Source organism: Bos taurus, chromosome 22 (genome assembly GCF_002263795.3).
Source record: "Bos taurus isolate L1 Dominette 01449 registration number 42190680 breed Hereford chromosome 22, ARS-UCD2.0, whole genome shotgun sequence".
Classification (NCBI taxonomy): domain Eukaryota; kingdom Metazoa; phylum Chordata; class Mammalia; order Artiodactyla; family Bovidae; genus Bos; species Bos taurus.
Window position 1 is genome coordinate 21,701,806 of NC_037349.1, and position 17,102 is coordinate 21,718,907.

General features: G+C 41.4%; 1 protein-coding gene across 1 annotated transcript in view; it reads right to left on the minus strand.

Moving 5' to 3' along the window:
• ITPR1 (inositol 1,4,5-trisphosphate receptor type 1) overlaps window positions 1-17,102 on the minus strand; it is a 353,911-nt gene that overhangs the window by 179,022 nt on the left and 157,787 nt on the right. Inside the window, exons 13-19 of the mRNA NM_001435139.1 lie at window positions 15,861-16,015; window positions 9,390-9,489; window positions 7,884-8,044; window positions 7,071-7,212; window positions 5,173-5,331; window positions 2,368-2,540; window positions 979-1,098 (exon numbers count right to left, since the gene is read on the minus strand). Coding sequence (NP_001422068.1) covers window positions 979-1,098; window positions 2,368-2,540; window positions 5,173-5,331; window positions 7,071-7,212; window positions 7,884-8,044; window positions 9,390-9,489; window positions 15,861-16,015 — 1,010 coding nt within the window. The remainder of the gene's footprint in view (window positions 1-978; window positions 1,099-2,367; window positions 2,541-5,172; window positions 5,332-7,070; window positions 7,213-7,883; window positions 8,045-9,389; window positions 9,490-15,860; window positions 16,016-17,102) is intronic.

A 17,102-nucleotide genomic window follows, 5' to 3' on the forward strand; every position in this document is an offset into this window, starting at 1 on the left:
GCTGTGTCTCCCCAGGGGATGCTTGGCAACATCCGGAGACGTCTTTGGCTGTCCCAACTAAATGGGAGAGGTACTGTTGGCACCTGGTACGCATACACAGAAGACTGCTGCACTTCCTGCGAGGCACAGGACAGCACCCATAGCACAGAACTGCTTGGCCCCAAATGTCAAAGGCCAAGGTTGAGAAAGTCAGCATTCAGCCCAAGCTCAAAATTAAGTTATGCATGAGACCCCTCTCCCCTCCCCCAAAATCACAAGTTTAGGGCATAAGTTAGTGTTTTTAAAAAACATTTCTTTTTTAACATTGGTATGTTACTGGCAGTATATGCTCCCCTGTTACAAATGAATCAACTACTACTTTCCAAACTTCTGTAGACCAATGAACACTTTTTGAATAGTGGTAATTTCACAAGCTCTTCCCTGCTGCTGCTGCTAAGTCGCTTCAGTTGTGTCCGACTCTGTGCGACCCCATAGACGGCAGCCCACCAGGCTTCCCCGTCCCTGGGATTCTCCAGGCAAGAACACTGGAGTGGGTGGCCATTTCCTTCTCCAATGCATGCAAGTGAAACGTGAAAGTGAAGTCACTCAGTCATGTCTGACTCTTAGCAACCCCTGTCTTAATATTGACAATGAATTACCTTCTTTAAAATTTAAACCTGATGATCCTAACTGGAGAACTTTCAAGTCTTAAAATGAAATTAAGGGTGTGTAAGATGCTCCCCAGTAGCCCACATCACTTTCAACTCAGTAAGCAAAGTGAGTGACATCACCATACAGAGGAGGCCACCACAGCAAAAGCAAATCCAGTAACTCCCCTAATCAAGATGCTGGCATGAAGATAATCAAAGGCCAGCCAATCTGACTTCAGAAGCGAAGGGGCTGGGTTTAACTCCCCATGGCACAGACAATCACCGAGGCACACGCTCTCCATCTAATTCCCATTCTCACCTTTATAGTCACTCCCCGACCCCCACTCACTTGGTCTCAATGAGGATGTCGGCATTGGTTGGATTCAGCACGGCTTTACATATCAGTTCCTGAGTCACCGGAATGGATTTGTTCATGGACACGCAGAGGTCAGAGAGGTAATCTAAGAATCTGTGGGGAAACAGAAACCAAACCAAATGCTTTTTGTAGCCAGAGCAAGGGTTAGGTCTTGGGGACGTGGCTCTCCCTCCAAAGGGTAGACCCAAGCTACCTTTACCACAAGTCAGAGCGGCTTTGGGTTTCAGTGTCTGTGTGCATGGTATCACCAGTTACCCAGACGTGGGAGGGAGGGAAGAGAAAGGAGGGAGGGAGAGAGCAGAGGGAGGCAAGGAAGGAGGGAAAAAGAAAGAAAGAAAGAAAAGCACAAGAAGGATGGGTGTGACTGCTATAAGGAAGAGGCGATGAGGTAAAAATGAACAGAAGAACCCATCAAGTAAGATCACCTAAGGAAGACGTGGTGATGATGCTAGGTACTCAGAGTGGGGAGAGGTCTGATGCTTGGGGCCTAAATCAGAATCCTGGTTCTGGTTCTTCTCCACTACATTCTAATATGTACTGTTATTTGGGGTAAATTATTTAACCTAACCATGTTTCAGTTTTCTCATCAATAAAAATAGATAACCTTTAACCCCAGAGGGCTCTTCTGAAGATTAAATGAAGTAATTCATGTGAAGTGCTTACTCAGTTCAGTCCCTGGCACACGAGAGGATCCATAAGATGTTAGCTGTTTTTAATAGGTGGGAGGAGTCAGTTTCATAATAACACCTTCAGCTCTCTAGCATCAGTGTTTCTAATATCCACATTGTAAACTAGTTCCCATGTCCCCTGACATGGGGTGGATCTTAATTAAAAGGAGAAGAAAAGAGAGAAGAAAGTGTACAAGGAGGGTGGGATCTGTAAGAATGCAATAGAATCGATAGAATTCACTATTGTAAATACAAACACTCAGGTGATAACTACGTGTGCAAAAGACTTATTGATAGTTGGGGAAGTTCTGACTGGTCATAACAGGGTGCTACAAAGTGAATGAGGGGTCGATAGCTGTCACTTACATATAAGTGCCAGGCACTTCACATGTATTTATCTTCATTTAATTTTCATAACAACTAATCTAGTAGATGAGATTAAAGCTCAAGGTCACCAGCGGGTAAACTCTGGAGCCAGGATTCTACCCTGGTCCCATTTCCATACCATGCTCTTTCCATGACTCAAAGTGCCTCTCAAGACCTGCTCAATCAAGACATGGGGCCTAGCAGGCCCAAACAAAGGACATCTAGTTAAAAAAAAAACAAAAACAAAAAAGACCACCATGACCAGCTCAGAGCCTGCATCATAAACACAGAGGCACCTTCTGCCGATCAACCCCACCCTCCGCCTCACCTGGGCTCCCTGTTCTTCCGCACCAGGCTGACGAAGGTGTCAATCTCTGCCGCGGTGATGTGTTTTTCCAGGAGTTTGCGATTATTGTGCAGAAGGGCGGTGATAGTGTCTTCGGCCAGCACGTCATAGCCAATCTGCTTCTGCATGAAGCCGAACTGCTTGGCTATGTACTCCTTCAAAGGGAGGAGAGAGAGGTAAGCAGGGAGGACAGTGTGGTGAGGTGCAGAGCAAGGGAAGGGGCAGTAGCCCCCGAGGAGAGCTACTCCCTTTGAGGAAAATCAGAGGGGAGCATCCTTCCCCAACTTCCCAACCCAGGGTGACAGCTGCAAACTCTCTCACATCCTTTAGTTTACTAAACCTGCCACACAGGTATCACTAAGTAACATTTCCTGTATTTACACATGGGCATTTTATTAAGTCCACAGTATTAATTTTAATGTGGTGACTTATTTTTCTAAAGGTCAAGATTGTTTTCCAGCTCTGATTTTATTACTCATTCAAGAGGATAAACTGTGCCTCACTGCCCTGTGTTGCTGAATAAACATGGTGAATTCTACCTGGATATTTTGAACAATGTTATCACTCCATTGTATTTTCCTTATCTGGGATGAAAATTAAAGTCAGTGGGTAATTAGAAATATGTGAAGAAGTGAAGTGAAAGTCACTCAGTTGAGTCGAACTCTTTGTGACTCCTTGGACTACACAGTCCATGGAATTTTCCAGGCCAGAATACTAGAGTGGGTAGCCGTTCCCTTCTCCAGGGGATCTTCCCAATTCAGGGATTGAACCCAGGTCTCCCACACTGCAGGAAGATTTTTTACCAGCTGAACCACCAGGGAAGCCCAGGAATATATAAACCAGTCAACTGCATTCACAGAACATATGAAAACATCTCTGACTTCTCTTTTGGGATCAGACATGATGTCCCATTGAAATATTTCAGGACGCCAGGAAGCCTCTTATAAATACTTTGTTGTTATTCAAAGATATTTTCCCTGTCCAAGACAGACTGCTTGCTCAAAGTTCAAAAGGCCCTTGAAACTTGGTTTCATTTTAATTCATTAATTTCAAAATCTTAAAAGTGACTAAGGACTAACAGAGTGGACTTGGGCCACTTTTCAGTAAGGATGCGTGTCTGAGAATTCACCAGCCCCCAGGGATATGTCAGTAGTACTGCCAAAAGGCACAGGGCCCATAAACAACCAAACCAAGACACCCACAGCAACAGCAACAAGAAGGACTGGTCTAGTCCTCTGATGTACAAGCAAAAGGTCCCAGCACACATTATAGACTCTGACGCATCCTCATGGGAAGAGAATAAAATCTCTTTAGCACAAGTATGGTGTAAATATGGTACTCACACACAAGAGGTGGGTTTAAACTGACCATAGTGCCCAATGGCAATCTATGCTAATGAATGAACATAGCATCACCAGTGTGTGATGCTTTATATCTAAACAGTAGCAAAGGCAAAGTGAATGATTTAGAAATACGGGGTTGGCCAAAAGCTTGTTTGGGTTTTTCATAACATCTTGTGGAGAACTCAAACTTTTTGGCCAGCCCAATACTTGCTAATAAAGTTGTATCTAATATCTCAGAGCACTGCTTAGGACAATTTAGCACTGTATGACGACACTCAAAAAGCTTTCACTACAGAGAACAGTTTAAATTTAAAGGCCAGATATAGCGGCGGTCAAAGCTTAAAAACAAAACCTTTGGTAACACCCAGCAGGGACTGGAGTCCGTATTGTAAGAGGCACCGCCGTACGCTTACAGTACTTTATGGAACGCAGGTTTCTTGAACTCAGCAGTACCTACTGACTTCTTGGACCGGATAAGTCTTTGCTGGGGGTGGGGGGACTGGGCTGGGCTCACCCAGATGTTAAATAGCATCCGTGGCCTCCAACCACTTCATGCCAGTAGCATTCCCAAGCTGTGACACTCAATAGCATCTCCAGACATTTCCACACGTCCTCCCGGCCCAGGGCGGGGTGGGGGTGAGTGGTGAAATTGCTCCCAGTTAACAACCACTGACATAGTGATTCCTCAGCATCTCCAGTTGTCTGGAACCCTCACAGAGGTTTAAATATTTAATTCGTAGAGAGACTATATTGTTTGTTTGTGTGTTTACTTGTCATGACAATAGATGATGACTTAGAATGTCTAAAACACGAGCCAGAACCAAAACAAAGAGGAAGTTACCAGCAGAGATGGAGAGAATGGATGGGGCAGGAAGAAAAGATTTCACTCCATTTCCAATAAAAGCACATGGAACCACTGCACCCTTACACCTTCCAGAAATGTGCCATAAGAAATACTGTACATGTACACACCGCTATATTTAAGATGGAAAACCAACAAGGACCTACTGTATAGCACAGGGAATTCTGCTCAATGTTATGTGACAGCCTGGATGGGAGGGGAGTTTGGGGGAGAATGTATATATGTCATGTACGGCTGAGTCCCTTTGCTACCCACCTGAAACTATCCCTACATTGTTAATTAGCTATAATCCAATATAAAATAAAAAGTTTTAAAAAATACTCTACTTGTAATATCAACATATTAAAAAAAATCTCATTCCAAGGATGCTGTAGAAGGAGAATTTTGATGTATCCTTCTCAACTCACTCATGCATCTTCCCAGGCTTGCAAAAATATCTGTTTCCTTTTGAAGAGCAAATTGAACAATGAACTAGTCTCTAGCCACTAAATAAATATATACATGTGACACTTAAAACTCATTGAGGAAAGTGAACTCGAGGGAGGAAGCTGTCTGGCACTTCCCAGGGTCCTCAGAGCTCACCTGGTTCTTCCTGTAGTCCTGCTGGGAATGTCTCAGGACCCGGTAGCAAAGGCGGCAGATGTGTCGGAAGGGTGCGTGCCGCTGGTCTCCCAGCTCCTCCAGACGCAGCATTGGGCCGTCACCACAGTCTGTGAATGGGGCCTGTAATAGCTTGAAGATCTGTTTGTGAAAAGGATGAAAACTGCCATCACCTACTGTTTTAACGGCTAAGCCTCCCTGTGAAAAGAAGAGAACCTCAAGGGTGGGTGGACTACACAGGAAAGTCTATCTAAATGATCAGGAACCTGAAATCTGTGTTCATTCCATCAACTGGGACAGGGTCCTCGGCGAACTCAGTCTTCCTAAACTGGTCCTCAAATACTTGAAAATGTGGTGTTCCCAGCAGTGCCTGGGAGCACAGACTCTGGAATCAGTAGATTCTAGGTCAAAATTACACTTCTTTATTACTTTTCTACAGGTATACATCGTGGTCAAGGTAACCTTCAGTTTTCCCAGCAGTAATATGTAGAGAATAATACCTAGCTCACAGGGTGTGATAATGATGAAAGTAGATAGTCAGGTCATGAGTACAGTGCTCACCACAAGTGCTGAATAAAGGCTCCTCCACTGAATCACAGTTTCGGACCCTATAGGAATCACTATTGAGTAAAACAGCATGAGCATTAAGCCAGAGGTCTAACTTGGAAGTCATCACATCAAACAGCAGGGCATAATTCATTTCAAGACTTGAAACTCTTGTTGAAACAGGATGCAGTATTAATGAATTTGGTTCAACCATAGTTTAAAAGGAGAAAGAAACCTCAAACCCAAGTTTCTACGGATAACTCTAGGACTTATAATTAACATGTTTTTCTTTCAGCTCTAGAGGCCAGCGATTTCCAAGCCAAGCTTGCGGCCCCATCTCCAACAGTTTTAGAGAACTATGTGGTATACACTTCTGGGTGCTTCATCCACCTCGGACTTGCTACTTTCCTCCCTCTGATTCCCTTATACTCTAGTTTATTTAAATTTGTACCAAATTACACCATATATGTATTTTCTGTGAGCTAACTTCGTTTTCTACTCATTCTTTATGGAAAGATCTTTTGGTGATTTATAGTGGTCCTTATAAGAGCCTCTAAAGGCCTTCTGAGTTTATCATACACTCCAAATCTCCCAGATATATTAAATAAGCTTAAGGATGCACTGCCCTTGATACTCTTTGTGAGGAAAATACAGCTGTCAACTGCAATTCTTGTTGGAGTTCCCAAAAGGTAAATTTTCACACAGCTGATATTCAATATGTGTTAATCTAGTGAACTATCAAACTGTGAAAAGATGAAGGAAATTTACTAAGTGAAAAAAAGTCAATCTGAAAAAGGTACATAGGGTATGATTCTAACTGTTAAAATATGATGTTCTGGAAAAGGCAAAACTGTGGAGACAATAAAAAGATCAATGGCTAGTTGCCAGGGGTTGGGGGAAAGGGAGGGACAAACAGATAAAGCAGAGAGGATTTTTAGGGTGATGAAACTACATGATGTGATAATGATGGATCATATTGTAATACATTGGTTCAAACTCACAGCATGTACATCAAGAGTGAACCCTAATGGAAACTATACACTTTGGGCAATTGTGGTATGTCAATGTAGTTTTATCGGTTCTAACAAATGTACCCCTCTGGTGGGGATGCTACTAATGGGAGAAGCTGTATGTGTGTAGGCGGTATGGGAATTCTTTATACTTTCTACTCACTTTTGCTGTGAACTTAAAACTGCTCCAAAAAATTGTCTGTTTTTTTTTTTTTTAAAGTCAACAGATCAAGCCTCCCCAGTAGAAATCATCTACATTCCTCTATAAGACCAGATAATATGGATTCTTGCTAGAGCCAACCCAGTATGTCACCTCTCACTGACCTGCTTGAGAATATTCTGTTCTCTCATGAGCTTCTGACGCTCTCTGTTGGGCTTGGAGAAGACCACTTCAAGAACATCTTGACCAGAATTGGTTCCGCCAGTGACAAAGTAAACCAAGTCTTCCAGCAGCTTGGTTACAGATCTTAGGAGGAAAGAAGCAATTAGACATGGGAAGTGTTTGATATTTAACAGAATCAAAACCACCATGAAAGCTTTCAGGCTTAAGGAACCAGTCACACAGACGCAAACCCATTCTTCCCAGTTTCCTTGAAATTGTCAATTAAGGCCAATTACCAGTAAGAGTGCAACAGAGACAACATTTCACTGTCCAAAAAAGATTATCATTTTCACAAAACAGTAGACATTACATTTTATCTCAGATAATGCAGGAGACCCCGGTTCAATCTCTGGGTAGGAAAGATCCCCTGCAGAAGCAAATGGCAACCCACTCCAGTACTTTTGCCTGGAGAATCCCACGGACAGAGAAGCCTGGCAGCCTACAGTCCAAGGGGTTGCAAAGAGTTGGACACGACTGAGCAACCAACACACAACCTCCACCACTGATATTTAATAAGGTAGTTCCAAAGACCAAGCCAGAGGCAGGAAAACAGAGAAGGAAGGAGATCTTTACTGTTTAGAGACCTTCAGAATAGTGAGAGAAACTATTGAAAACCACAAGTTGAAGCCACTGGTAAGTGCTAAGGCCTGGAGCTCTTCCACAGAGCTCTTCAGAACACTTCTCTCTCTGCCAGGAATTTTAAAATCCACGGTGGGTGAGAACGAGCATGTGCAGTTCTTGCAGGGAGCCCTCACCTTCTTTCATTCTGGGTGATGGTGCCCTTCTCCAACTTGCCCGCTATGGAGCCCAGCACCTTGCTGGCGTCATTGGCAAAGTCCAGATCCCGAACCTCAGCAGGAGAGACTGGCACTATGGCAAAGGCTTCCTTGTCCTCCTTCACGGGAGAAGTGCCAATCTGAAATGAAAGATGGGTTTGTGGGAGAGTCCACTGCCTGCAATGCAGGAGACTAGCATTCAATCCCTGGGTTGGGAAGATCTCCTAGAGAAGGGCATGGCAACCCAACTCCAGTATTCTTCCCTGGAGAATCCCATGGACAGAGGGGCCTGGCGGGCTACCGTTCATGGAGTTACAAGGAGTAGGACACGACTGAGTGACTAACACTTTAACTTTCTACTAGATTGAGAGGGGAAGATATTACTCAAATGCTGGATTTATAGAACTCTGGGAAACTGAAAAAACTTGGAGCTCTCTTACTGTTAAAATAAAGTGGACACAGAAAAACACCTGAAAAGATGAACCTCAAATTGTCAACAGTTGTTACCTTTAGAGGTTGGTAACGTGAAGAAAATTAAGGCAGGAAATGGGGTAGTACTATGATTTTACAGCTTCATTTGTTACATAAGCATCTGAGATGTTTGTAATTTAAAAACATATATTCAGTTGCTTCATTTGCTTGGGGCTGGTGCACTGGGATGACCAGAGGGATGGTATGGGGAGGGAGGAGGGAGGAGGGTTCAGGATGGGGAACACATGTATACCTGTGGTGGATTCATTTCCATATTTGGCAAAACCAATATAATATTGTAAAGTTTAAAAATAAAATTAAAAAAAAATATATTCATAGGGAAAAAGCAAATATACAAAATGGTAATTATCAATCTTGAGAGTATTCTAAGGGTAGATGCTACATTGTTCTTTCAACTTTTCTGTATACATGACAATGTTCATGGAAATAGAAGAAAAAATTCCAATAATCTTCCCCATCACCAAAAAGTATGATGTGAGAGTATCATTTCATTTTTTAAACAGAAAAACCTATGTCTGTGAATATATGCTCCATGATCCTAGAGAAGGTCAGAAAGGAGGGGTAGGCTTCAGGGGGAGAGAAATTAGGGTGGAAGAACTTTCGAGAAATAAAAGTGCATATTTAAATACAAGAAGAAGTAAATAATAAAGACTGGAGGGAACCAACTAGGTACGCGATGCACCTCAAGGCACAAGCAAACATTCCCTCAGCCAAAATCAGCCTCCAGACAGACAAGAAATCCAGACAATTGCTCAACCTTTAGGGCAGAAGCCATGAAATAAAATAAAAGGTTCTAGTTATTTCAAAGCCCTGGCCCTGCTTTAGCCAGGTCCCTTGGAAAGAATTCTTTCATCACATACAGGTTTGTCCACAACCACACTCTTGCCAAAGCAACAACTATTTCAGGGATCCATACGCCCCCGTCTGCCCTCAAAGGAACCCTTTCATCAGGAACCATGAGACCAAGGGAGGCAGCCAAGCTCGTGGACTTACTTTCAGCATCACGGGTTTTTCTTCTTCCTTGTCAATGGGGATGTTTGTGCTGTGAACCCAGGTATTTGTACACAGGTGTCGGAGCCGGACATAGGAGTTTCTAAAGGGAAGAAAAAAGGACTTCAGGGACCGGACTACTGAGGTTCTCCATAGCCACTGGCCTAGAATACATCCTATAAGAAGAAAGAAAGGATACCAAAATGGCTTTCTGCTATATACAGTGGACAACATAAACTTAAGAGGGAAAGGTTCTGGTCCAATGTACATTCGGATGTGTCTACAATTGCACATCATTCACAACGACTCTCACGTAACTGTACTGTGCTATATTTCGGAATGCAGGCATGTTTCACTCTACTGTATTTTGTTTTCTTGCCCTTCACAGATACTGTGTGTGTGTGTGTGTGTGTGTGTTTTCCTTCCAAATTCACAGTTTGTGAATTTGCAAACTCATCATGCAAGTCTGTCGGTTCCATTTTGGCAATGAAGTATTTTTCAATTAAGATATGTACACTGTCTCTTTAACATAATGCTGTTGCGCATGTCATATATGACTGCACTGGGAAACCCAAGAATTTGTGCGCCTCACTTTACTGTGCTAGCCACTTTATTGCGGGGGTCTGGAACTGAATCTGCAACATCTGAGGTACGTTGTGTATAAAATTACGTCCCATGAATGACCATCTCAGAACAAACTGAGCACAAGACAGAGTAACAGGAAACATTTACTGAGTATCTACTAGTGCCTATCGTGAGAGATCAAGCAGTAACAGAACTACTCATAGGCATCAATATAGCAAAAAGTGGTGTCATCAAATGTGTGAAAGAAAATAATCTTGTGTGACAGAAAGTCTTTTGAAGCACACAACAAGACAAGATTTCTAACCTCAAAAGTAAAAGATGGATATATCTTATTATATAGTTTAAATTTTACATCTTCCATACAGCAAAATTTAAATTTTTCAAACCCATTGTGAAAAAAATTGAAAGAAAAATGAACTGGGAAAGTAAAAGATTAGTGTATAGAATAAAAGAGTATTCATCCAGATATATAAAGAGATTTTGAGAAACAGTAAGAAAAACAATCATGAATACTGGAAATGAAAATGGAACATGTACACAAACCAGTAATTTAATAAAGAAACTTAAGTGACCAATAAACATCCAAGTACATATTCAACTTTCTCAACTAATAAAATTAAAACAATATATCATTTTATTGTATTATATTCCAAAGGTCTGGGAGTTTGGATCTCCCCCAGTGCTTAGAAAGATGAGTTCTACACACTCATGGTAAGAGTGTCAACACCTTAAACTCTGGAAGAGAGTCTGGCACTTTGTATAACATGTGAAACGCATCTATCTTTTCACCTAGCAATCTCATTTTTATATTTCTTCTTTAAGAGAAGGTACTACATGTACCTTTAGCATAGGTACTAAATGAAGCATAAAGATGTTCAACAAAGCATTATTTATAACAGTAAAATCTTCGCGTCTCCTGCATTGGCAGGTGGATTCTTTACCAGCAGCGCCACCTGGGAAGTCCAAAAACTTATGAACTACCCAATGTTTCAGTAATGAAATAGTTAATTATAGTATATAAGACAGAATAGTATACTCTTTAAAATGGTTACAATTGATATTCATTTACTTGGAAATATGAACAGGACATATTGTTCAATGGAAAAAAAATGCTACAAATAGCTTATGATTCATTTGTGATAAATAATACACAGGTTATCTGTGTGCCCAGAGACCTGTCTGAAACTACAGAGGAACAAAATATTTCTCGTAGTTATCTCTGAATGGTTAAATTTTATGTGAGTTTTTTTTACTTCCCAGTTGGTTCTCCATGAGATTTTGAAATATTTTAAAAAATATTTTAAAATATTTTTTGTTATTTCTTATATGGTATTTTTTAAATTAATTTTTATTGGCATATAGGTGCTTTACAATGTTTTGTTAGTTTCTGCTGTACAGCAAAGTGAATCAGCCATACACACACACACACACGTATCTTCTCTTTTTTAGATTTCCTTCCCATTTAGGTCACGACAGAGAACTGAGTAGAGTTTCCTGTATTATATAGTAAGTTCTTATTACCTACCTATTTTATATAGAGTAGTGTGTTGTTTCTTTTTACAGTGAGTGTGAATCACTTTACAGTGTTTTTAAATTTTGCTTCTCTTTTAAAGAAGTAATCATGCACTTAAGGGATACACAGTAGCATTAGTGAGACAAGATGAGTGCACAAGATGCAAATACAAGTAACAGGAGATGTACATTAAAAAGCATTACAATGGGGAACAGTCAAGGTAAGTACTGAAGGAGTTTTAAAGGAAGACATTAAGGAAGCTTTAGCGAGTCATGGGGAGAAGGCAATGGCACCCCACTCCAGTACTCTTGCCTGGAAAACCCCATGGATGTAGGAGCCTGGGAGGCTACAGTCCATGGGGTCGCTAGAAGTGGGACACGACTGAGCGACTTCACTTTCACTTTTCACTTTCATGCATTGGAGAAGGAAATGGCAACCCACTCCAGTATTCTTGCCTGGAGAATCCCAGGGACAGAGGAGCCTAGTGGGCTGCCATCTCTGGGGTCGCACAGAGTCGGACACGACTGAAGTGACTGAGCGGCGGCAGCAGCAGCGAGTCATGGAATATATAGTTTTTTTAATAGGAAACTTAAGTTGGAACTTAAAATACTGGAGGGACCAGAGCGGACAGGGGAGCATGGAAGTGATTTGCATTAAAAAGAATCATAAACAATAGCATTCCAAGTTCCTGGGAAAGAGGCAAGGGGAAGGGCATGTTGAAGCAGTCACATCTCTTTAGTAGACTCTCTGCCTTTCTTCACTTTAACTATCTCGAACATTACAAGTGATACTGACTTTGAATAGCATGAATATAAATTAAACAACATGCACAAGAAACCTGACAGAGATTTGCATTTTTCCTTCTGAGGAATTCGGATGCATTTTCTTATTCTCAAAGTTTAAGCAAAGCTTGGGTTTAATTGGATGACTGATTTTACATTCTAGAGTTGTATGTCGAAGTTCATGTAAAATACCAAGGACATTCTATCTATTCATTTAAAGTCTCATCCCTAATCATTAGTTCAAAAGCCAGGACAATTTCAAAAGAGCCACAAAGCTGGATGCTCTTCTGATGTTTATTTAATGCATTTCATTTGCGCATACTGCAATTTTATTATCTTGTTTATTACATCCAGGATTTGCCACTATCCCTTTTATTTTGGTTGGAAGGATTCTTTTAACCAATGACTGTCATAAAAAGTTCTTTACTGGTAATATTTCAGGTACTTTCATGTATCTACCCCCAGACTTTCTGATCTTCAAAAAAATAAAATTTAGCACTACTTTAAGATGGCGGGAAATGAGTATGTACTCCTACAAACAGTTTTTTATGACTGCCTTGAATCAGCGAATAAGAGGCCCTGTTCACTTCTGGCTCTGAGGTTGGTGGCCAAGGGCAAAAACAGATAAAATTTTGGAAAGCTAAGACCACAGGATCAAAACTACTAAGGAACACACTGGTAGACCATGCCAGACACTTTTTCCAGGGAGAACACTAGGCTTCCCTTGCTTAAGAGTTTACCATCAGTCTGTCTATGGACAACTGCCCACAAAGAATGTTTTCCAACAGAGAAACGGTAGTGAATCAAGGGGATAGAGAAGCAGGGGTCTAGAGCCAACCAAAGCTGTTTGGCAAGCTGACCTGTTGACCAAGTTCAAATTTCCCCGTCCCATGGGATCATGGGGATTTCCAACCCATCGGGGGATGTGGCCAACTGGCACCTGATTCCTATTCACCAAGGGCATGTCATGAAATATTTGATAGCTATTTTATATCACATGGTTCTGCTCTTTGTTATCCCTTACAAAATAAAATACATAGCAAATAAAATAAAAGTCATTCCCTTGTCTTCCAGGTGCCTAAAAAAATCCACTCAAGAACTTCTGGAATAGAGAATACAACATACAGAAAAGTACTTAACAGAAATGCAATGGGATTCTACAGTCCCTATCTTTATCTAGGTAGTTAGTGAGAAAGGACACGTTACAAAAGTCATCTATCCTACTCCAAACCTAATATTTTTTAGTGACTTCAAAATCAATCAAAGACCTAAATGAAAAACAGCACAAGCTATAAAACTCTCAGAAGAAAACATTAGCATCAATCTTTGTGACCTTGTATTAAGCAACAGTTTCTTAAGAAACCAAAATCATTAGCAAGCAAAGGAAAAAGTGTACAAACTAGACTTCACCTAAAAATTAAAAGCTTCTGTGGTTCACAAGACACCATCAAGAAAGTGAAGAAATCTACAGAATGGGAGAAAATACCTGCAAATCATATCTGGTAAGGTGTTTGGAATAAAGAACACTAACACAATAATGAAAAGAGACATAATCCATTTTTAAGTGCAAAAAAATAATGGGTAAAGGATCTTAATAGATATGCCTTAATGATATATCAATACAAATGGTCAATAAACACATGAAGAAATGAAAAGACTATCTCAACATCATTAGCCATTAGGGAGACTCAAGTCAAAACCACAATGAGATACCACTGCACACTGACTAGGATGGCTCAAATATTAAAAAAAGACAGATAAACAAACATTGGAGAGAAACAGAGAAACTGGAACCCTCAGACATGGCTGGTGAGAATACTATACCCTAAATGTAAAACTGGAAGTTCCTCAACAGTTTAGACATACAGTTACCACATGACCCAGTAATTCCACTCCTAGGTTCTAGACTCATGAGAAAAGAACATGTATTCACACAATAGCCAGAAAAAGGCAAATAACCCAAATGGCCAACAATTAATAAGTCCATCAATAAAATGTGCCATAACCACACAATGGAATATTATTCAAGAATAAAATGAAATGAATACATGCTACAAAATGATGAATCTTAAAAAAAAAAAACATTAAGTGAAAGAGGTCAGTCACAAAATGCCACAAGTGATTCCATTATATGAAATGTCCAGGACAGGTAGATTAATAGAGACAAAACGTAGCTTAGTCTAAGGCTGGGGAATGGAGGATGGAGAGATGAGAGTGACGGCTAACAGGTACAGCGCTCCTTCTTGCAGCGATGAAATTTTTCTTAAAATCTATTCTGATGATGGCTGCCCAATTCTGCTAATCTAATAAAAATCAATGAATTGAGCACTTTAAGCAGGTGACTTGTATGACACATGAATTGTATCTCAGTATATCTGTTACATTTCTTTAGAAGCAGTCTACATCGGGACAAACTTGGGAGTCCGTGAAGCTGTGCACGTATTTGGGATCTAACAAGAGGACATCTTCAGTTTTCTCCAGATTCTCAAGGCGTTCATGACCCAGCAGAGGGCAGGAGCCAGTGATCATTGTACTGAACGGTAATCAATGGCCTCCCTGTGAGGTTCTCTTCTGTGTGGACACTGTTTCAGTGTATGACTCTGAGAGGGACAGGAACAGGACCCAGTACAAGAGAAGCCTCTCCTCCAGTTCTGACAGCACCCAAGCTGCACTTAACACTTTCACAGCCCAACTCTGGCTGAGCAGTTAAATGGCAATGACACACAGGAATAATCACAGGAATCCTCAGAGAGACAGGCCTTGTGTGCAACCTACCACGGGCCGTGAGACCTCCACTACCCAAGAATGTGTTGAAGAGTCTGAATCGCTAGAACAGCCTTGTCTGTCTTAAATGTTTAAGATTCTGGGCTCTGCGATGGGCCTTGCTTACTTATGATAAGTTGTTTCAATTCTCTGAGCCTCTGTCTTTGCCCTCTAAGAAGGGGCAAATAATACTACTTATCTCACAGGGGTTTTGATGAAAATGAAATTATATATATATATAACATGAGCATTTAGCATTATAAATGGCATGAAGTCACCACTCTAGTGTTAGTCACTATTAATACTTTTGTTGATTTTGTTAAGAGTTTTTTGTTCCATTTACGGTTCAGTTATTTTCCCCTAGAATGCATTTTTATGCAACAAAACTAAGAGTAAAAGTTAATTAAAATAACTGAAGAAGACTGATCTGATCTCTCAATATCACTAATAAAATTTACTATGGACTGAGTGCATTTCAAATGTTCCATTTTCTAGAATTTCTTTTCAAGGGTTTATTCAATTCACCAGGAGATCTCTCACGTTTGGGAAAAGGAGCGAGAGAGTAAAGAAAACTAGAAATATTGAGCTACATGAGCTTAAGGGTTTGGCTTGTTCACCTAAACACAGCATATCTCAGGCAACTACTGAGAACTTAACAACCGATAAGCCATTTTAAAAATAAAAATTACATATCATTTCAATGGGCAATCAGAACAAATCCTATACCAAATCCTGTATGCAAGCTCCAAGAAAGAAGATGATATTCTGGGTTCCAAGAAACCCAGTCAGGCAACACAAACTCACTTGTGGTAAGCCTCTTTGGACTCCTACCTCGGGACGAGGCTGTCGCCTCCACGGAGCGTCGTGGGGTCCAGCTCAAAAATGGAGGAGATGTCATTGCCCTCGGGCACAGAGACCAGGGAGTACACCATCTTCTCTTGGGCATTTCGCAACCTGCTTCGGGAGGCATCCTGATCAGGGTCCACCTGGGGAAGAAAAGTCATCAGGTCAAGGATTCTGCACGCTACGCCCTTGCCTCACTACAATCACTGCTCTGTCCACAGGAATGGGGAAGAAGCAGTCGTGAACATCAGCAGTTGTCAGGAGAAGTACCACAGCTTCAGAGCAGTCACCAAAGACGAGAGCTGGCCACCCATGCCAAGAATGTTTACACCCTGCCTCACTGTGTTGCAACAAAAACGCTCAAGCAACATGGCGCTGCAACGCTATATAACTGTCCACGGGCAGAGTGTTCTATGTGGTACATCCTTGGGCAGTGGGTGGGAGGGAGGAGAAACACTTTGAGAAAACTTAGCCTGTGGGTGTGGTTTATGGGTGGTGGTGTTAGCCTCCAGTGAAACCGTCTAGCAAGAAGATGACACAGTTATTTCCCAGGAAAAAAAGAAGCAATGAAATAAATCTGAATCCAAGTGTTTGTAAGCAGTTATCCCCATGTGGCCAAGAAAAATATTTGAGATGTCAGACTAGCCCTGAAAAAGTGCTCCTAATTAATCAATTGCCAAGGACCATTTGGGGGAAAAGGGGCCTCTCCTGCTACGTGTGGGATATGGCAGAGACTGAAGACAATCTCTGACAACGAAGGCTGATGAACAACAATGAAAGCTTTCCCACAAAACTGTAAAGATGCAACCAGTCTCCGAAGCCCATCTGCCGAAGAAGACTGCAGTAGTGTGCCGAGCCTGGTGTCTACTCTGACAGGCTTCACGAGGCCGCGCTCTGCCCTGTGACTCTGCACCAGATTATTTTTGAAGTTTAACCTCCTTGCAAGATGACAGTATCCACCTGCATCTACTAGGAAAACCACATTTCCCTTGTCTCCGTCTTGCTTTGCTTGGGCTGAGGCCCTGCTTCCTCTCCAAACGGAATGGAGAAAAGAAAAGCAAATCTAACAGGCAAAGGAGAGAGCGTGAGAGAATTTCATTCCATGGGGCCTGAGTTCTAGGATTCTGGGCAAGTCTGCTTTTTCAGTCCATCAGAGGCATCAACCTTTGCCTGTTAAAAAAAAAAAGGAAGGAAAGAAAGAAGGAAAGGAGGGATACAGGAATGAATTAA